The 22,451-nt window shown below is 42.4% G+C and overlaps 1 protein-coding gene across 1 annotated transcript in view; it reads left to right on the forward strand.

The window, feature by feature from the left end:
• sema3aa (sema domain, immunoglobulin domain (Ig), short basic domain, secreted, (semaphorin) 3Aa) overlaps nucleotides 1–19,111 on the forward strand; it is a 31,934-nt gene extending 12,823 nt beyond the window's left edge. Inside the window, exons 3-18 of the mRNA XM_028424060.1 lie at nucleotides 1,458–1,618; nucleotides 2,729–2,791; nucleotides 5,951–6,070; nucleotides 6,517–6,607; nucleotides 6,710–6,829; nucleotides 8,766–8,908; nucleotides 9,622–9,736; nucleotides 9,819–9,888; nucleotides 11,934–12,078; nucleotides 12,407–12,626; nucleotides 12,781–12,872; nucleotides 12,984–13,025; nucleotides 13,245–13,402; nucleotides 14,771–14,838; nucleotides 14,940–15,088; nucleotides 16,437–19,111. Of these exons, the coding sequence (XP_028279861.1) occupies nucleotides 1,458–1,618; nucleotides 2,729–2,791; nucleotides 5,951–6,070; nucleotides 6,517–6,607; nucleotides 6,710–6,829; nucleotides 8,766–8,908; nucleotides 9,622–9,736; nucleotides 9,819–9,888; nucleotides 11,934–12,078; nucleotides 12,407–12,626; nucleotides 12,781–12,872; nucleotides 12,984–13,025; nucleotides 13,245–13,402; nucleotides 14,771–14,838; nucleotides 14,940–15,088; nucleotides 16,437–17,147 (2,468 nt within the window). The 3' untranslated portion in view covers nucleotides 17,148–19,111. The remainder of the gene's footprint in view (nucleotides 1–1,457; nucleotides 1,619–2,728; nucleotides 2,792–5,950; nucleotides 6,071–6,516; nucleotides 6,608–6,709; nucleotides 6,830–8,765; nucleotides 8,909–9,621; nucleotides 9,737–9,818; nucleotides 9,889–11,933; nucleotides 12,079–12,406; nucleotides 12,627–12,780; nucleotides 12,873–12,983; nucleotides 13,026–13,244; nucleotides 13,403–14,770; nucleotides 14,839–14,939; nucleotides 15,089–16,436) is intronic.
• The last annotated feature ends 3,340 nt before the right edge of the window (nucleotides 19,112–22,451 follow it).

A 22,451-nucleotide genomic window follows, 5' to 3' on the forward strand; every position in this document is an offset into this window, starting at 1 on the left:
ATGACAAACGTGCAATGTTATAATGTAAGAATTTAGATTTATTTTCAATCAAAACAATAAAAATTCCAGTGCTCAAACTCTTTGTAAAATCACTAAATATGCAATATGCATATAGAACTAAATGACATCTTGTACACACACACACACACACACACACGCACAAAGATAAGTGGTTGGAGCCCCTCTCATATATGTGGTATGTTACACTGCAGGCTTCATCAAGCTGTTAGAATCTCATCCTGTCATTCAGACAAAGGTCATTTTTTATGTTCCTCATTCAAACAGACCGTGACGTGATATTTGCCAGATTCACTCGATTGGAAATCGTTCTGATCCTCCTGCGCCTCGTTTCATATTTCCATCTTCACGCTCAGTTCCTGTCCTGATTTTCCGTCTGTGGCTCCTCAGTTCATCAGAAGCCGTCCGGTATCCGGACTTCTGTCTCTTAGTTGTTCTTACACATAGATGTCTGTTAATGTAACTGTTGTTGTGTTGCCACGTTGAAAATAGACACGTTATATTTACTGACTCACATGATGAGGCTGTCTGCAAAGGACTGACCGAGCTGCTCATATGATTTTGTAATTTGTTCTCTCTGTGATAGTAAGAGATTTTTACAAATTGAATCACTTCATACTACAGTTAACTAGTTACTTCCGCGCCTTGCTGACTAATCAGTTAATCTACAACTCCTGTGTCGGCTCTGGTTTTAACACAGAATTAAAGATTATTCTGGATCTTTCCCAGATTGCCTTTGCTTTAGGCTATAACATGCACAGCAGAAAATACTGTAAATATAGCACAAGAAGAAGAAGCAGGAAGAAAAGTAGCACAAGTAGGAGGTTCACTGACACCAAAGCTGTTCACGTTAGTATTTATAGGACGTATAATCCTGTGTGTTGTCCTTTGTTAATAAGTGACTGTTGCTGTGATGGAGCTCTTTAAACTTTATCTTAATGTCACAGCAGAGCTACACTCTAGCCAGTGTGTTTCATGTAGCTTAGCCTATACACATTGTGTGTCATTAATGTTCATTTACATAATAAGCCATTTACAGACACATGCACCTGCTTTACACACTGCGTCTCCCGCGGCACCTGACTCCATATGAATTATTCAACCAATCACACGGCTGAACAGTCTGAACCGTGTCCCTGATTGGGGGCGTGCTGTGTTCACTTAAAATGTTGCACGCTATGTTTGAGTGACATGTGTGTGCAGATGAAGGAAAACATAACATTTTCTTTAATTATAGTTTCACACAGCAAAAAAAAGCAAAATATGTGTTTGGAAATAGCTGCTGACTGATGTTTAAGGTATGAATTATTGTGACACAATACAGAGTAGGTATTAAGTTCCCAAACTTTTTTTCTTCTTGATTTTGTGTGCATGCTTTTTAAGACATTTCCCTATACCCAAGTACCATTTTTCTTCTTCTTCTTCTTCTTCTCTTCCAGAGATGTTAGAGTCCAGTAACCTCATCACCTTCAATGGCTTGGCCAACAGCTCGAGCTACGACAGTTTCCTATTGGACGAGGAGCGGGGAAGGCTGCTGGTGGGAGCCGAGGACCACATCTTCTCATTCGACCTGGTCAACATCAACAGAGACAACAAGCAGGTATAGACTCCCAACTCTGGGAGACTCCTGCATTACTCTCTCTCTCTCTCTCTCTCTCTCTCTCTTTTCTCTGCTTCCTCCTCCATCCGCTGCTCCCTCTGGAGTCCATTACTCCATCCTCCCTCCATCCTTCTATCACTGTCTGTCTCCGTCCAGACAAGCTTGTCCGTAATCCCATTTACTCCACCTGGACTAAGTTAACAGTCTTTTTATCTGATTCAGAGACACACAAGACTGACACAGTGTTGCCTGCAGGCTGCAGAGCGCTGAATAAGGGAATGAAAAATACATAGTCAATGCAGAGAGGGAGTGTGTCTTGCCCTTGGCTCAGATGTGTGTGTGTTCTTTCTTTTTCGCTCTTTTGTTCTGATCTTTTGCATCATTATGAGACAAAGTCCAAAAAGATGTGATTAAGCAAATCTAATGTAATTACCCTGAAATCTGCAACACAGATCTCCCAAGAGAAGAAATCTCAGCTGATCTAGAGAAGGAGATAAAGAATGAGGAACGTGTGTGTGTGTTGTAATGATGCACGGACAGGATGTGCATATATTTCCATTGTCTATCCACATCTGTGTGGCAAAAACCAGAGTGGTATCACACCCAAAATTTTGAGTACATAATCACTCCCTTACTCATTACAGCTTACACATGCACAGTCATACGCTCTGTGAGTGTTTATAATTCATGTGACACCAGGGGCCACAGATGGATGACAATCAGACCTTCCCAAAAAAAAGAAAAAAAACTAGCAGACGTTCGGTTTCTCTTGATATTTGAGGTGAAAAATGCAACCTTATGTTGAGAATTTTAACTGTACACATGCTGTAATTTGAACCAGAACGTCTGTTTAGACTTAATGACACAGCAAGTGCATCACAATGAGCCATATTCCACATTTTCATGGTGGTATTTCTGAGGATAGAACTAAGTGAGTAAACATGACAAAATTTCAAAGTCATTCTCCTGGAATTACACAAATGATGCTTCTCTTTGATTCACTGCATTGACTCACTGCCTTCCGGTTTCTTCTTTCATGTGACAACACGTAAATGTTCCTCTCCACCTCAAAGGCACAACGTGACTTTGTCTCTTTTCTCCTTTGCACAGATCGCATGGCCCGCCACCCCCTCTAAGAGGGATGAGTGCAAATGGGCAGGCAAAGACTTAGGGGTAAGTCCACATTTATGATGATTTGAAAATGTTGCTGTTTTTTTCTTGACGATTTATAGTTTTAGCCATGTAACTTTATTGTTTTTCCACATAAAATCTGTCCTTTATCTAGAAATGTTGTTAACACACAGGGTTAATATTCTTACATGTATACTGCTGCGATGTCCTGTAGAGAAACAATAACACAGAAGAATGAGACACTCCGTGATAAAAGTGTCTCATTTCAGCTGTGTTCTCTATAGGACACACTCCAATGACAGAACACACACAGAGCAACACACACAGAACCTCACACAGCACGGCAGATGTTCGGTCAGGGTACACAGTGTGTGTCAGTGGCACAAGGACAATGACGCAGATGTTATTTGCTTCTGTGATGCTCAGTTTAATTTCGGGAGTATGTTTGTGTATGTGTCCTGAGAGTGTGCGTGCGTGTGCATATTAATGTGGGAGTGTATTATTTGTGTTCTCATTATCTGACACTGCATGTTAGCTCACACGTCCAATTCTGCACAAGTTTGCTAAACACATAGAATACACCACAGCCTACGTTTGTGCGGCATGCTGGTGTGTGTGTGTGTGTGTGTGTGTTATCATCATGTTGCTGTTTGGAAAGGCCCACTCTGGGCTGTATCTGATCTTAATTTCATGGTTGGATGAGTTTGGAGAGCAGGGCAGCAGGGTTTTAGGATTATCCAGAATTACACAGTCCCGTTAGCTTCCACTGAGGTCTATCTCGAGCAACGCTACACTTTCACACTGTGATATGGGAGAGTGTGCTCTGGCAGCGCAAAATCGCAGAAAAAAACAGTGATGAGGTATCTGTAAAAATGTTTACCCTTGAAAATGAAGCAGTGAGAGCGGGAGACAGAGTGCAGCATGGAGAGGCCCTGATTAGGACATTACTAAAGCATTCAAAGTGATGCATTTCTCCAAACCACAGTTTACAGCCGTAGAACAAATGTAACAGCTGCCTTCTCAAAGTGCCCGATGGCTGAATCACTGTGTAACATGGCCCAGGTTGTTGCACTGCACAAAAGGGTTCAGAAACCGGATCGCCGATTTACAGTTTTAGAGAACTGACTGATGTCATTTCCGATTAGCTCTCCAGCTAATAAAAGTATTTTTTCCATATTCAATTAGCTACCTCAACATTATCTCAAAATTCACTCAACTCATCCAAATATATACAAATCTGTCTGCCCGTTTCTCTCATTGGAAAGTCAAGTCCGAGGAGAGTCATCAATCCTGTCCAATAATGACTCATTTATCCTCTGTGGGTATGGCGGTTTTCACATAATGACATGGTTTGTGATCAGGGAAACCATTTGTCACCTGAGGGCAAAGTCAGAGTGACCATAACTTAACGTCTGTCAGTGTTTAGGTGCAGCTTACCTACCACATCGCTAATGAGTCTAAACCAAGACAGACATGTAAAAAAAAAAAAACTAAACAGAGCTGACCCTGGAGGGGATTATAGGGGTTGATGAAATACATATAATAAAGCCGTGAGAATGATGTGGAGGTGGAGACTTGTGCTCTCGCTGTTCAGAAGTAGGAAAAACAGAAGGTAAAGTCATTAAGTCTCATAAGGAGTGCAGGGCTGAGGTCAGCCACAAGACATCATGTGCAAGTTCCTACTATGTGAACTCAGCAGCAGTCCAGTGACTGCAGAGTGCAACTTTTTGTGATAGTGGGTTAATGACAGAATGCATATGGTTAAAGGGCAGCCAGTTAGCATGCTATAACAAAAAGGTCACATTCAGAAATGCTGACAGATGGGGATCTCTATAGCTAACATGCTGCTAGTTAGCTTAGCTAAGGACCACGGTAGAGAAAACCTGGCCTCTACCGAACCTTTGTCATTATATTTCATTTGTTAAAAAAACAAGGTGTTAATGTCTGCATTGACTTCCAAAGGGTCGGTACTGGTTGATTAGCCTTCAAAGCCAATAAAGGGTTAACCGCAACACAATTTTTTTCATTGTTGTTGAGTACAGCAGTTGTGTTATTAAGGTAGATTTTGTAATGTTCTGGCAGAAATGAGCTAGCTGCAAATCTTGCAGCTGGGCAGCCATCTTGGTAATGGGCTTAGGTAGATATTTTGGATGAACAACAACAGGCCTCTAACTTAATTTCATGAAACAATACATCAATTAGGTAATTAGTTTATGATCTATTACATGTGGGCATGTTTTCCAACATTCATTTTAAATGCAGTTCAATCCAAACCAGCATGACATCACTTCCATCTATGGCATTATAGGACTTTTCTCATAGATTTCGATGTTAAAACAGCTCTAATGCCATGTTTTTGGAAAAGGTTTAGAGTGTGTGATTCCAGAGTTAATTTAAAGTTAGTCTGGAAAATGTCACCACTCTAACCTGAAGCTCTGCATCCATTTACGTCTCATACCGGGGGACATCATGGAACCAGGTGCATGTGTTGAAGGGAGGAAATAAAAGAGATAATTTGGCTGTCTGCGTGTGATGTGATGAGTACTGTGTTTCCAAATCCCCAAGCGAATGTTGTACTTATTTGTTAGGTGGATATCCAAAGTGTATTTATAATTAGGCCAACCCCAGCCTTAATCTCTTCACCACATGTGCCCAAATCAACTCCTCCAGGCTGCTAATAAGCCCTCCTACATTAACCAATCCTGTTGATTAGCACTCTAATAAACAGTCTCACACCACTGGGGCTTTCAGCATGTACAGGAGAGAGCCAACCCAAATACCCTCAGTAAATTCAAACATATGGATCATTAAAGATCAGCCGGATTGTACTTACAGGTGGGATTTCCTTGAAGGAGTCTCTGTTTCACAGGTCTTTTCCAACTGGAAAGTCCCCTCTTAAAGTGGAATTTTCTTTTATTCCCTGCATTCTATTAGGCTGCATTTAAAACGTCTACTTTATTTTAACAAAGGATAAAACTTAATTTAAACTTTATGATTTGGAGGAAGGCTTTCGCAGCATGAGATTACCGCTAACAGGATTCAAGCGTTTGGTATATTCTACGCCAGTATAGTACAAACAAAGACGAGGATCACATTCACTGTAAATGTACTTGGAGCTTTTCACCAGATGTTTTTCTCACTGTATAAAATAATACAGAAGTTGTGAGTTGTGATGTTTTTTTTTCTTTTTTTCTCATTTAGAAAGAGTGTTCTAACTTCATCCGGGTCCTCCAACCGTACAACCAGACCCATCTGTACATCTGTGGCACCGGAGCCTTCCACCCCATCTGTGCTTTTCTGGAAATGGGCAAGAAGGCAGAGGTAATGTGTATATATGTGACCGAATGTTGTGAGGTTTTTAATCAGTTATATATATGCAAAAGGTAATTTAGTTCTGGATTGAGCATCACAAAGGAGCTGAGGGTGTAACAAGCTTTCCTTTGTGTGAGGAAGTGGTCACTACATAGTTCAATTCCAGCCTCCTCCTCTGCTGTATATTAAAGTTTCATCAGGTCTGTGGGTTAATCAAAGGCTGCTGTACCTCAACAATAGGGAGCTGAATGAGACCCTGTGTTATTTCGGGTAAACTGACACTGTCAGAAGTGTTGTCGATCCTCAACTAAAGCAGTGAAAAAATGTCGCTCATGTCTGTGTGCTATACTAAGAATACGTCGTAACTTGAAACTGAGGCTATAAATGTACCTTTGACCAGGCTTAATGTGGTGCTCATTGGCCTCGTTTTGATCTTTGACCCTCTCCTGCCACAGGAAAACATCTTTCGACTGTCCTCACATTTCGAGAACGGCCGCGGGAAAAGCCCGTATGACCCCAAGATGCTCTCTGCCTCACTTCTGCTGGGTGAGTTTGATTTTTTTATGACTTCTAAAGAAGTTTTTAGAAACTTTTAGAAGTGGTCATTTGTTCCTAACTACTCTCTCTCTCTCTCTCTCTCTCTGGCAGATGGAGAGCTGTACTCTGGCACATCTGCTGATTTCATGGGAAGGGACTTTGCCATTTTCCGTACCCTGGGAGATCACCATCCAATCAGAACGGAGCAGCATGATTCAAGATGGCTGAATGGTAAAAAAATATATCATTTTTAACGACTAGGGGCCCCAAGGATTCAGTTCTCATGAAAAAGGAGACTGTGATTCATAATCAAATTTTCTCATAGACTGTATGAATTTACAAATAATGTCAACCATAGGTGAACAGCGGGTTTTAAGCTCAGGGGGGTGGCTCCAGCCTGACTCACAACTAATCAAAAAGAAACTGAGGAAGGCATAGACAGCTAAATGATCTATTATCTATCTATTAACATGGAAGTCTATGGGGAATGACTCCCTTTTGGAGCCACCCCTCCCTTTTGGAGCCATTTGAGGAACAAGCAAGCTGGCTTGTGGAGGGTTACCATGCTATGGCTTCAGCAAACTCTACTGAGGTGGTAAAAGTGTGGTCTTTATCCACCTGTCAGTAAAAGGTGGAGGTAACCCCCTGTCGTTGGGTATGATGGGGGGAAAAGGATACCTTTGAGCTTTCCGGCAGACATCGAAGCATTAAACTCTCTCATAAGCCTTGAGTCTCCAGTCATTTCCATTCATGTGCAGACATCAGATATCACAGCCCATTCACAAAGTTGCTGGATTTTCTCGTAAGATTAGCGCTGCGGTGAAGGTTATTGACTGTTCAGCCTGTCTGGCTATCTTTCGGCACCGTGGAGGACTTAGAGAGCCACAAAAGGTCAGTTTGAACCTTTTCCCTCGAGCTGTGCCATCCCCCCATTCTTTCCCACAGAACTAATCTGCTCTCAGCTGTTTTCCTGTAGTGGAGTCAAATTCCTCCCTCTGAACAGCACATCACCACCACCCCCATCAAAAATCACAAACACTGGTCTCCGCAGTGCTGATTACCATGACATATTAATAAAGAGCGATTTAAGTGGGAGAAGGCATTGTTATGGTGTTAATCCCCATCGATCTTTCACCTTGTTCAAACAAATACGCTGGGAGGGGATTCAGAAAAATCCAGCATCTACTACACAAAAAGGGGATTGTAATTGCAGGGATTACCGTGCTGGGGATATTCTATTGAGCCTTTATCAACAAAGTTACACGGTACTCGAATGCTACAAGAGAGATAAACTTGGCAATGAATTCTTTATAGCGGATGATTCTACAAGGATTTACGGCTAAATGGTTGTGGTTTTTATTTGCATTTCTCCTTACCTCTCCCTTTACATAGACGTTGGATCAAACCTCCTCTGGAAAAAGTGGCCTATTGTTGTGAAATAAACGCCATGAATTGTATGAGTTCCGCAGCCGGCGACACCGTCCACACAGATGAAGCTGTAGATTTAACGGAAGTTTGAAGTGCGCGTGTGTGGGGTACACATGATTCATGATTCATACCAGAGGTCTCACACCAGCACAGCACATATAAATCTGCTTTCCACTTTGGCCACACTCTCCTTTTTCACAGCTACTCTATATCCTAAACACACCATGGAGGTGTAACATGGCACTGGTTGTTTCTCTCCAGCTAACCCCTGAGCTTTTAGTGCGCAGGCTTGTTTTAGGCGTGACGACGCCTCAGTGACTGCGGCCACTTTTACTTGTGACCCCACCACCCATCCCATCCCAGCCCTGTGGGCCATGGCTCCTGCCTTTAGCTTTGATTTCCTCTCGTGCTTAAAGTCAAGATAAATTTATTCAAGTGTTACCCGGGTACAATCAGAGCCATGTGTGCTTGCGAGGATGTGGTCTACAGACAGGGGTTATGTGGGATTTGGATCTGGAGCGTTCACTTGAGGTAAAATCAGATACTGTAACGCCATGGTGTTAAGTGAATGGCTGTTATTACTGAGCTGTGACTGGAGAATATCACGGGGGATTGGTTTCAGAGGTGTAAAATAGGGGTGAAAGGATTGTCATCAGGACAGAGGTAGGATTATAAAGTTACACTTTTAAAGTTCTTTCTTATTTACTATTTTCTTTTTGTTTTTAACGCTTTATTCTAGACCCTAGATTCATCAGCATTCACTTGATCCCTGAGAGTGACAACCCTGAAGACGACAAGATCTTCCTGTTCTTTAAAGAGAACGCCATGGATGGAGAGCACACGGGCAAGGCTACAATCGCCAGGATAGGACAACTGTGTAAGGTAACAACACAAAAACAAACAAACCTCCTATCATGGTCTCTTAAAGGAGCAATTCCTACAAAGTTAACTTTAGTAGTGCTGTTATCTCTGCTAAATACCCCCTGATATATTAAACCCTGATGTTCTGTGCTGTTATGTACACTTTTGTGTTGAAGCAGTTCAGTCAGTCCACTGCTTTCCCAGTGACAACAAACTACTAGAACTGTTAAAAACCAGCACCAAGTTGATGTAAACACATCAGCATCCTTTGTGTACTGTACAGAACTGACAGCATAATAGTCTGTCATGGAGCCACGTGTCTACTAAAACAGAAGCCTCTAGACGAACAAAATTCAAATAGTCCAATTTATTTTGCAACACCAGAATGCCGAATGGACGAGAGAGAGTTTACTAGAAAGTTTTATTTTTAGCTTAGCATGCTTCTTGCAAGTACACCAGTAACAGCATCTGCTTGGCTTAAGGAACAAAGACCTGGAGTCTGTAGCCAAAATCACTGCACTTATCCAGCAGATCATCATAGTTGGTCCATTGTTGGGCACCGGTTGCTTCAGTACCTCCTGCTCTTGTATTGGACTTAGGGCAGATAAGATGCTACATTGAGTTCTTTGCTGCTTTTTTTCAAAGTTCATTTTTAAAACCAGCAATGTTACAAATTTATCAATAAAAAGTCTTTTTAAGCTGAAAGCTTACAGAGAAATGTGGTGATGTTGCAGAACGACATGGGAGGTCACAGGAGCCTCGTAAACAAGTGGACCACTTTCCTCAAGGCCCGGCTCATATGTTCAGTCCCCGGGGTCAACGGCATCGACACACATTTTGATGAACTACGTAAGTGTATGAGGTTTTTCTCTCTCTCTTTAAAGCACTGATGAAAACGTCACCTTCACACATCGCTGTTTTTCAATTTCAGAGGACGTGTTTCTCATGAGCTCCAAGGACCCAAAGAATCCAGTTATCTACGCTGTATTCACCACATCCAGGTATGGTTGTGTTCCTAATGACCTCCAAAGTCTGCATGCAAGGCTTCTCAAATAGGCCGCTCGTAGTGTCATATTTGTTTTGTTGATTTGTTGCTAGGAGATCTGAAGGAGTTGATATGTATTCAGTGGGGCAGCCATCCTGGACAAGTTATTTCCTCTGTATCTGAAAAGCACACACGTTTCATATTTCCCCTTTAGGAATTCATTCTTTTCACATCCACCCTTTATCTGTAATTTCCTAACCAGTTTAAATGACACGACAGGATGCAAGCAAGCAAGTGTGCCGCCGTCAAATTCCCAGACAGCGCTCCAATAATCCACTTAAAGGAGGTTGCTTTCCCATCCGATGGCAGCCCTCTCCACGGCTCAGATTGGAGATTGCTTTTATCCCATTCCTCAGTACCTGTCCTCCTTTTCATTGAATCCTTGGCAAGCTTGTAGGGAAATCAGATTATGGAGCAGGAGGGAGTGAGAGAAACATGATATTCACTTAGCAGGAACGCACGTTTCTCACTGCTGGCCGCCGCCCCAGCCATGAATGGGATTTTCAGAGGCCAGGCTTGACTCTATTGAAGCATGTGGAGAGGTGAAAGCATTGGGGCAAGGCAGATTTGAGTTGAAATGGCACAGATGGTGGCACTTATCATGATGATGATGAATTTGCATTTGGGAATGCGGGAGAAGGATGAGGAGGAGGAGGAGGAGGGGGCATTTTGTGTCCAGTGCTGTCTCTGAACGGCTTTGAAAGGAGGACAAACACTTCACCATCAATCACAGCTAATGATAAGACAAGCTGCACAAGCGAATGCTGCACTGATGGGCGCCTTGCATCACCAGACCCGCTTAGCTTTTCTCAGCTTTCTGGAACGCGTTCAAACCAAAAAGCTGATGGGTGTCCACACACACACACACACGTACACTTTAAAATTCAATTATGGGGCATTGAGGAATTAGAGTGGTTTAATTGGTTTTCTAAGTGGCCGGTTTTCTGAGATGAATAGAGCAGAGATTCGGAGGGACCAGCTTTTAATATCACTGCTTAATGAGGCACAAAGAAGCTGCCACTAACAGATCAATGTTTGATTGTGCCTCTATGTGTGTGTGTGTGTGTGTGTGTGTGTGTGTGAGTGTGTGCGCACAAAAACATGTTCGCCCCTTCTTCTTAAGCGCAGATATCGGAGTGTCTTTTTTTTGCCCTGGAGTTAATTGAATTTCTCTGTAATTAACATTTTCAAATGCTAATCCATTCATCTTCCATGCTTTGGTAAGTACTGTCGGCTGCGTGTGTGGGTGCCAGCCACATCCCTAATTAGTCTGATACAACTTCCTATGGCAGTCAGCAAGACAAAGGACGTCTCGAGTCTTTTTGAAGCGTTTGGTTCCTGCAGAAATCTGAAAATGTCACACTTTGGAAAGTTAATGAAGACTATTTTTGGACACTAAGCAATTCATTTCTAAAAAAAACATGATGGTTAAAGGACTTGCAAACAGCTAGCTTACTTTGTCACAATCTTCATATGAATTTTTGAACAACTCCTGTGGAATATATATCTTGGAATAATCATAGTCGGAACTCCCAGATTTCAATTGCTGTCTTCTGGATGACCCAGGATGGAGCATAAATTGAAAGAAAATCCTCATCATCTCGGTGATTGATCAACCTTGCCTGCTTTGGACCTTGCCTGGCCAGTGAAAGCAAAATCCACCCATCTGGCTCCAGCGATCGTTGGAGGGGATTTCAAATCTGCTCTGAAGCAGGTCTCCTGTTTTGTTGGTGGCGTGCCCACATTCCTGTCTGTTCTCAGGAGGCTGGAAGCAATCAGAGAGAAGTTCCAATCTGTCATTCCTATACTTAGGTAATGACAACCCTGCTCCCTTCTGTCTTTGTGCGATGAAGGGTCATTTTGTTGTCTTTCTTCAGGGTTTCACAAGCTCCTAATCCCTGTCCTCTGAGCAATCATTTATGAATCCCTTTTGTCCTCCTCCTTTATTTCACCACCCTCCTTCTCTTCATCTTTAAAGTCTTTTTCTTTCTTCCCCCACAGCAACATATTTAAAGGCTCAGCAGTGTGTATGTACAACATGGCAGACATCAGGAGGGTTTTCCTGGGTCCCTACGCCCACAGAGATGGACCCAACTACCAGTGGGTGCCCTTCCAAGGGAGAGTGCCTTACCCCCGCCCTGGCACTGTGAGTCTTAAAGTATATTTATACACAAATCCATCACTTAATCCACACTTTTCTCTTGTTGCTGTGTTTTTGCTGCTGTATACTTAGCAGGCAGCTAGCTACTTTCTCTTCATCTTTTTTTTTCTAGCTACGTACACCATAACTTGTGAGCTTGCTAGCAACTTGCTGTTTCATGGCAGAGGGCAGAGTTAAGGGAAATACAGCCAGAATCTTTGACAAAATAGTAATATTACAATCCACTATAGATTAAGAAACAATTTATTATTAACTTATTAAAAAAATTAATAAATCATTCCGGATTTTGATTCTGATTCTTGTCTCTTTTTAGTGCCCCAGCAAGACATTTGGAGGTTTTGACTCCACCAAGGACCTTCCTGATGATGTCATCACCTTCGCCAGGGGTCACCCTGCCATGTACAACCCTGTGCACCCAATAGGAGGGCGTCCCATCATGGTGCGGACCGACGTGGACTACCAGTTCTCACAGCTGGTAGTGGACAGAGTGGAGGCAGAGGACGGGCAGTATGATGTCATGTTCATTGGCACAGGTATGTTGTACAGTCGTCACGTTTTTTTATGCTCTAAGATTTGTGAGACATTATAGAGATCAGTCAATTCATGGCACAAAAATTGGCAGATTTTAGGCAATACTTGTTTTTTTTTTTTAAATTTGTTAACAACAGTGTCTGTGTTGTCTTTCAGATATGGGAACAGTGCTGAAGGTGGTGATGATCCCCAGAGAGAGCTGGCATGACCTAGAGGAGGTCGTGCTGGAGGAGATGACAGTCTTCAGGGTACGACAAGCAAAATTTTGTGTTAACAGCAATTTCTGATGCTGCTCCAGATAAAAACACACACATTGTCCATAGACGTGGTGTTAAATGTGCCGTGCTTGTTTTACACAGGAGCCTACTCCCATTACTGCCATGGAGCTGTCCACCAAGCAGGTACACACTTGCTTTCACACATCGTAATTAATACAAAAGTTGCTGACAAGGCTGCAGGTCCAAGTGAAACAAAAAAAGTGAGAAGTCCTGGGCCTTTAAGCAAACACAGATATCCAAAAATAAAGCTTTCTAATGTGCCTACGGAGAGCTAAACTTTCCAATGAAACCACACAGGAACATTTAATTTTTACGTCCTTGCTCTTTCTTCGACTCCCACAGCAACAGCTGTACCTTGGCTCGGCCCTGGGTGTATCGCAGATGTCTTTGCACCGTTGCGAGGTGTATGGGAAAGCTTGCGCTGAGTGCTGCCTGGCCAGAGACCCTTACTGCGCCTGGGACGGTGCTGAGTGCTCGAGATATTTTCCTACTGCCAAGAGGTAGGAGCCTGCACACATTAAATGCTCCTCTTTAACCTTTATTTATCCTCAGGAAGGGTTTGCTGAGCCTCTATTTGTTTTTTTCTTGAGCAACATCCTTCTTTTGTTTTAATGTCATCGCATGTGGTCACACCTGGGAGTTATCAGTGCACCTGCAGTCTTGGCTTTAAGACAATTGGTTTTTAAATGCTCAAGGCCATCCTGACATACAAGCTTGTTTAGCTAACCTCAGACCTCCACTGGCTTATTAGTCAGTGCAGTGAATCCAAAGAACTAAGCCGTGGGTGCCAAAACATCGAAGCATGGAAGTAATCTGAATATTACACAGGCCCAAAAATACAATCGTTAAGTACACATTCCAAGAAGTACAATCCAGCAACCTGGGTCGCCCTACAGCCAAGACACACACACACAAAATTATAGCCAACAGGAGCAGTCTGACCGCTTCACCCTGCAGCCAGGAGGTACGAACATACACACCCTCAAATTACCCTCCGCTGCATCCAACAGGATTAAGCTGACCACTACACAGTCCTCACACACACACAGACAGGCTTGCCTCTCATTCATCCAAAAACTTCTCACACCAAGCAGAAGTAGGCCAGTGGGTATACTCTAGACTGGCAGGGTTACAGAGGGAGGTGGCACACCCCATGGTTAAGGCCACGATTGGCTGCTCTCAGCTCTGCTCTGCACTGCAAATATTTTCTCTCCCAGAATGAGAACCAGACAGCCGGCCCTGCACGTGCTCAGACAGCCCCAAAAAAGAGAGGAATGTCAGCCCAGGAAATGTACGGAGGAGGGACGCATGAGAAGGAGACAGAGATTATGTGTTTTGACACACAGAAGTTAAAAAAAGAAAGGAATGTAAATGAATTCATTTTTATTTTCAGTTTTTTTGTTTTTTTTTTGTTTTTATAACATCAAGCCTAAGCCATGACAACAAGAAGCAAGGGAGACATTCACAGCTAGTCAGTAAAACCAGACTATGAAAATGCCTCCCCATGGCAGTAAAAATGCCAAATGACATAGTGGAGAGGACAAAGAGCGGAGTCTGCTTTTTACAAGGCATTCCAAGGGCAAAACAATACTGTATGTGTTTCATAATAATGGCAAATAATCAGAAGGCAATGAAGCACAGTGTTTCCCTGCTCAGCAGGTTTATGTTTCTTACATTCTGCCAGGGTTTGTTTCTTTTTTATTTATCTGACTTGACAGTGGAGTAAAGGCTGATTTAAAGGTCCACCATCTGAGGTGTTGGGTAACATTGCCCCCTAGTGGTTGATATGAAGCAGTACAGAGAGCAAAATATGTGAAAGTGTATATTTCGTGTATCTGCTTAGCATTGAATGTATGTTTTCTTCACAGGCGAACCAGAAGGCAAGACATCAGAAATGGAGATCCTCTCTCTCAGTGCTCAGACCTTCAGCATCACGGTACTTCAAAGGACTTCACACAAACACACACTCTCCTATTTGTGCTATTTTATTTATCTCATTCCTGTGTGTGTGTGTGTGTGTGTGTGTGTGTTGGTCAGATGATGTGGATGGCTTAGGAGGCAGCGTGGAGGACAGGAGTGTGTTCGGGGTGGAGAACAGCAGCATGTTTCTGGAGTGCAGCCCCAAATCTCAGAGAGCAATCATCTACTGGCAGCTGCAGAAACCCAACGACGATCGCAAGCATGAGGTGTGTATACGAGTATGTGTGTAACTCCCAGTCCCGTTTATGGATGTTGTTCACTTCTGTCACATTTTAATTTACTCATTTCCTGTTTTTTAAAACAGTAAGAACATTTTGATCCCTGTGAAAGTTGTAGATTTAGTGTTACCTGCCTTCACTGATCATTATCATACTGCTAAATTCCACTGTCACACATTCACTGTCGATTTACACTCATTAGCTTCCTGTAGCCAAAACACCTCTCTTCTTTGAGCCACCACCCTTCCCACTCTGTGTTATCATCTCTTTGACTTTTGACCCTTTTAATCTTTCACCTCACAGACCTTGAAGGGATAAACCTCCAGGGATGCATGCTTAGATTCACTTTTGACCCTGTGATGTAACTGAGTAGGATTTTTGCAACACTTTTGCCCGTGTTTTTCTAGCTGGGTGATCAGGGTGTGTTGTTTCAGATACCACAGAAAAAGAAAAACACGAGCGGAGTAAGAGATCCACAAGCCTGAAGCCTTATCAGATGCCAAACCCTGCAGTTTATATGTTATCTTGATTGACAGCTGTTGTGCTCCAGCAGAAATCCAGTTTTCAGTTTGTAAATTAAACTGAAAAGAATGTGCGCTGCCACATGTTTTATTTGCCTGCCACCATTTTTTTTGATTGATGATTTTTCTATTGTTACTAAAATGGAGCCAGGTTTAATGTTTTTATTTTTTATTTTTACTGGACAACCCTGCAGGGATCTTTCTGCCAGATAAATGCGTGCTGACAGCCCGGATGATTGATGGAGCTGCACTTTCACATGCAGCACTGATATCTGTGTGAACACCGCCTGAGCTGGCACTCAACCCTCTAGATATGTGGACTGAGTGCTGAGCCCCTTGGTGGACTGTGGTCAGTTTACAGTCAGTGTTGAGGTCTGAAAAGGTGTCTCCTACTGTCCCAAGTCCAAATGGACGTTTCCTTTGTTGCTTTCACCTGATTTAAGATTTGGCCACTCAAACTACATGGTCAGGTTTAGTAAAGATCCTTCTTTTGGGTAAAACTGCAACAAGATTCTCTGTCGTTTTGATGACCAAGTTTCAGAATTGTCATGTTGTGAAGCCCCTGGTTTCTTGCAAAGTTCTTGTCTATCTTGCCAGGCTTCCAGCTGTGTGTTTGTGTCTAAACCAGCCCAGTTAGAAGACTAGGTTGTGGCTGTGTTCTTAGGTTTGGCAGTGAGAGCTGATTGGCTGAGGTTTGTGTATCACTTGAAAAGTACTGTACTTTTGTCCCCCCAAAACTTTTCCAGCAATGACTTCCACCCTGTTGCATTGTGCATTTGTTCACTTCCATGTCTTTCTCTCTTTGCCTTTCTCAGATCAAACTGGATGACAGAGTACTGCGTACAGATCAGGGTCTGCTGATACGCAGCCTGTCTCAGTCCGACTCCGGGATCTACCACTGCCAGGCCGTCGAGCACGGTTTCATCCAACCCCTGCTGCGCCTCAACCTTCAGGTCATCCCTACCCAGAAATTAGGTGACATCCTCCCCGCCGTGGGAGGGGGTCTGGGTCAGTCAGCCAAGCACAGGGTGTGGTACAGAGATTTCCTGTCTCTCTTGGACCACCCGGACCTCAACAGCGTGGAGGAGTTTTGCGACACAGTTTGGAAGAAAGAGCGCAAACAGAAGAAGCTGAAGGCACCCAACAACAACGGTCAGCCCAAACCTGACAGCGTCGGCTCTGCATCACGGCCCAGAGCTCCCAATGCTCAGAAGCAGCAAGCAGGTCCACCACAGAGCAGGCAGTGGCTTCCGGCAGGAGCTCCAACGGCGGACGGGCTGACACGGAACCAGAATGCCCAGAAAGCTCAACCAAACCAAAATGGCATGTTGAGCAGCCAAGCGCCTAAGAACAACCAGAAAACACAAAATGGCCAGAGGGGGCAGGGCAGCCCGGCCGGTTCTCAGGGCGCTGGGGGATCTCGGGCGAGCAGCCAGCATGCAACCAAGTGGAGACGGATGCAGGAAAGTAAGAAGGGACGCAACAGGAGGACCCATGAGCTTCAGAGACCCCCGCGTAGCGTTTGAGGGAAAAGAGGAGCACACCACACATACACACAAAGCACAAACTTGCGCATCCACATAAACACACACAAACACACACACACTATAGATTGTGTACGATTCAGTGACCTCTCCATCCAACAGCCATCAAACAAAACTTTTAGGTAGAACCACATGAACTGCACACATTTGAAGATGTGAAAACGGACAAAGAGGACTGAAAAACTGGAACGCACACTGTAAATGTGTGAGGACACGGCTGGTTGCCTGGGATACCGCCCGGTAGACACTTCCTGTACATAAGCTACTAAAAATAAAGACTGGGACAAAAAAATTAAATAAATAAGGTGGACTTGCAGGAGACTTTTGTGGATGCAGTTCGATGCATCTGCTGGCGTCCTGACTGAACCGAGCATGTGAACTAGAAAAAAAAAAAAAAAAAACTCTTATTTTGAAAAGGAGTAAATCTCAACAACGGTTCCTTTAAGGAGGGTCAAGATTCAACCTCAGCTTGCACAGAAAGTGTTAAAAAAACAAAGGTGGGAAAATGCTTCATCACACACCCTCTACAAACTGAGGCTGGGAAAGCATTGTGCATGTCAATGTTTTTAATAAGCTAATTATTTTAAGGAAATCTAGCGGCTTTTTTTGGTTTTTTTTTTTTTTTTTTTTTTTTTTTTTTTTTTTTTACACCCTACCTAAACAAAACAATTCATTTATATTTACTTTCTTTACCAAACCAGTGCAGGCAACGTAGTAGTCTCCATTGTGCATAATAATAATGATAATAATGATAATAATCCCTTCTGTTCCCCACAGGAGGATTCTGTGTAAGTTATTATTATGTTGTTGCTTTTTTTTCTGGGATTTATTTAAATTTGGGCTAAAATCCCAGTTGTAGGCTATATGCTTAAAAAAACAAAAGAAAGAAAGAAAAAAAGAAAAAAAAACAGGCCTGAAATAAGGCTGCCAGTCTGTTTTTGTGTACATATATACAACAAACGTAACTCTGTGTATATACAGTACATATACAGTACAAGAACACCACTTGATTATTATTTATTGCTCATTGTTTTGTGAAAGGGTTGCATTTATTTTTGATATTATGGTTTTTTGTTCGTGTTTTTTCTTTTGTTTCATTGGTATATTGGAAAAAGACAACATTAAAAAAAAGAAAAAGATGATAAAAAAGATGGACCAAGCGGCTGAGGAATTCAATGAAGGGGTCTGTATGTTCATTAGCCAATTTTATCCTTATTATTATTTTAAACAGATCCCACTGACGACAAGCACAATTTTAGTCATTTTTTTCCTTTTTACCCCCACTCCATCATCATTATCATCATCATCATCATCATCATCGTCTTTTTTTTTTCTTGTGTAAAATAATTCCCCACTCTAAAACAACATTAGCTGTGAATCTCTGTAAGAAATAGTGGAGAAAAATGTTAGTCCGAGGAGGAGACGCATTATACTGCATGTGAATGCTGCCTACAATAAGTGCATCTTTTTTTAAAATGGTCTTTTTATGTGTTTTTGTGTGAAAGGTTAAAAAAAATCCCTTAAAACAAAGGTGTGAATTACCTTTTTTTGTCCTTTTGCCAAAACAGTGTTGTTAACTCATGATACTCTGGCCAAAGCTGTTCAAGATCCAAGCTCCTTTGATTTAACACCCCTCCCTCCCTCCCTCTCTCTCTCTCTCCCTCCCTCTCTCTCCCCCTCCCTCTCTCTCTCCCTCCCTCTCTCTCTCCCTCCCTCTCTCCCCCTCCCTTCCTGCGAGTACATCAAAAATGTGTCGATGCAATAAAATTAGAGCAGCAGATAGTGTTTTCCGTACCGAGGATCCAAAAGTTTGGTCTGTCCCCCCCTCGATTTGGGTCTGTCCCCTCAGAGTTAGAAATGTGAGAGAGCTGAGAGTTACGGCTGCTGTAACACAGTTCTTTCTGGCATGCGTTCAGTTGTCTAAATAAACATCTCTGTTACAAAAAGTTTCCTGGTTCTCATTTCTGTCTAAAGCTTGTTTAAAACACTGTGAAGTCAGCAACACTCTATAGAGGGTAATACACAGACGTCACTTTGTTATTGGAACACCTCACTCTGAGTGCAAAACAACAATGTGGCTGAAAGAGTAAACACATGAAGATGATTATCTGCTTAGATTTAAAGGTGGTTGATCCTCCACACTTACCAAAGAAGAAAACTGACATGTGCCTGAAGGCTACAAAAGCCTTAAATCTAAAAAACAAAACAACACATGGCATGTAGTCAGGCTGTAGGGGATCATTGCTCTTTTTTCCTGAGTAGTATATATTATTCATCTTTGTAAGGTAAATATAAATGTTTCATCATTACCTAATAAAACTGATCTAAATCTATCTAAATGGCCGATTATCAGGGCTGTTTCCATTAAGACAGTATTTGTGCTAAGTGCTGTAATAATAGTGAGCATGTAAGCTAAGCCTGCTAGCTGTAGCTGGCACTGTTGTTGGTTATTTCATAATATTTGCTGATAAAATACAGTTTTTTGCAAGCTTTTAGGTAGCTAGCCGTCTATTTGTGTTAGCAGGCAGTATTAAGATATCTTCATCTGGTTATGACAGCCTCTCCTCATATTTTAGAGTCAAAACAGTGTTTCTAACATGTCATATACTCCAGCAGGATGTAAAGACAACAGCAGAGGATACACCTGAGCATCATCAAGCCTACTTTCTCTTTAAGATGTCCTTCAAAGACGGCGTGCTGAGAGTGATTTCCAAGTCACAGACAGGTGAGTGGAGGAGAGACTACACTGAGAACTACAGCTGCACATGGTGGGAAACAAATATGATCCATTTCAGACTATAACTGTACAAAAAATACAGAGGTGATGTTAAAATATATTTCATACTCTTAAAAACTCCACTGGTGATGTTGACACACATGGAGAACGGCTAAAATCTCTCCAGCAATGCATCATCCCTGGGACACTGTCCTGATTACCTTCCCAGAACCTGCTGACAGCAGCTTTCAGCCGGGCTATTTATGAGGATAAAAGAAGAGTTTTATGACGAGAAGCCGTGTCTCAGAGAGTGATAATCACTTTTGTTTTGATGTGTTTTTTTAAGTAGACATTTTGACAGCTGGAGAAGTTGTAACTGATAACACTAAAAACAGATCTGACTTGAGGTGATTATGTTTGATGGAGCTGAGCCATCGTTAACAGAATTAGTTCCCCCTGTGTGCTTTCTGCTGCCATGAAGCCAGATGTCTGCTTTAAAATAAAGAGAGACGTTTACCATAAGCAGAACTAACACCAGGGGTTAGGCTGAGTTTCTCTTTTTGTTTACAGTTAACAACTCACACACACTACATTTACTAATTTAACACACTGAATGAAATTTAATTATCTCTATGGTTGTAACACTTTTAGTGTATAGTTTAAGGGCTAAATTGTGTTCTTACCAAAAAAAAATCATGGGGGGGGGGGGGTTACACACTGAAATGATCGTGTGATTCCTATCTTATCCATAATGCCGTGATTGGTGGAACTGGTGGTGTTACAACTTTCCACATGTTACAACCATACCCGATCTCCCCCACATTATGTTCTATTGGGAAGATGTAAGTTCCTATGATTGGCCACCAGATGGTGCTGTTGTCTCTCTGCAGCTGCTTCTCAAAGCTCTGATGGGGCCTTGAGGTTTAAATGCTACTGTAACATTTTGACATATTGTATTGTTTTTAGATACCTCCCTCTGAAAGTCAGACTCAAGAACCTCAATAAGCAGCATTTCCATCTGTGTGTGTGTGTGTGTATGTTGCATGTTGTGCGTTGGCTGAAGTGATTAGAGTGGCACAATCATATTCCTTGCCCCCCAAGTGTCATGCAGGTTTATGAATCTGCAGGTCCTGTTACCATGACGACTGTCCTTGAATGTGTCAGTCTGAGTGTTTAAAATACTTCACTCTCAGCTGTATAAAGAAGCCGTAGCTGTCTTGACCATTATGTTGGAGGGTTTTATTACTGCCATCTTTGCTTCAGGAGAGCTTCTCCACTGTCTGAAGTGCTTTTCTCTACATGTCTCCTCTCATATCTGCTTCTCGGAGCTATGTTTTTCTGTTTAGGGCAGATTTTGTTATTTTCTCCTGCTGAATAAACCAACAGTCAGGCCTTTAGTGTTATCTGCTGCAGAAAGCTAGAGATTATCAGGGTGTTTATGTGACATTATACTCAAGTTGTCACATCTAATAAGAGATTTTGAACCTTCGATCTCCCCACGTTGCATATGCATCTCACTCCTACCACATTGTGAGTTCATGCAGACCCATAGACTTCAATGGAAATGCTGAAAATCATTTCCCTCATCATCCTCATGTTGTGTTAATATGATATATTAAGACTATGGAAGAAATGTATTTGGTGATCTAAATAAAGTCTCCTGTGTCCCACTTGTGTGCCCTCATCCAGGCCAAGGGACATGGCTAACCAGTATAGGCCTCACATGCAGTAAAGCCACCTTTTGCATTTGAGTTATGTATTAATATTTTAGCACATAAGCTGACTAAGGGAAGGATTCAGTGAGCAGCAAGCAGCAGCTAACTGGTTACATTCTTTATCATAACACCCTGTTTATGTGCAGAGATAAAAGACACCAACATATTTTCATATTGCTTTAGGCTAAACACACATTATGTTAAATGAAGTACACGATAAGTGTGTGTGTGTGTGTGTGTGTGCGTGTGTGTGTGTGCATTGGACGCTGCTCACGACTCTTGAGAAGTAGGCTCTGCCTCAGAAGCTGACTCATTCTTTTTTGCCCAGAAGCTAGCCCAAGGGATTGTGGGAAATCATAGTCTGTGGGCAAAGGGAGAGAGGGGGAGATCTAGGTCAACCACAGGACAGAATAGCAGCAGGCAGCTGAACTCCTCCCAGTCATCCACGGAGGAAAACACTGAATGTACAGTGTGGTATCTCTGCCTGATGTCAGAGCTATAGTGTGCGTCCTTTAAAATGACAATATGAGTGGACACCGTGATGATCCAACCAACAGCCATCAACAGCAGCTAAATGTATTTTTATATTTTTACTCTGGCAAAAGCAGAGATGGAGAGCAACCGTAACCACAGTAAATGTAGCTGCTACACTGGTATCAAAATTGTTTGTGCAATTACTCACTTCACCAGAAGGGGGAGTTCAAGTGTCCACACTGTATCTTTAAAATATGTGTAATATCATATAGGCTAAGTATTATCTGATACGTATTATCACACAGAATTACAGTGTGTGAGCTGTGATGTGCATTTGATTAATCGTTGAATGATCTGATAATTAGGAACCCTGCAGGTGAG

This window comes from Parambassis ranga, chromosome 2 (assembly GCF_900634625.1).
Source record: "Parambassis ranga chromosome 2, fParRan2.1, whole genome shotgun sequence".
In the NCBI taxonomy this organism is placed as follows: domain Eukaryota; kingdom Metazoa; phylum Chordata; class Actinopteri; family Ambassidae; genus Parambassis; species Parambassis ranga.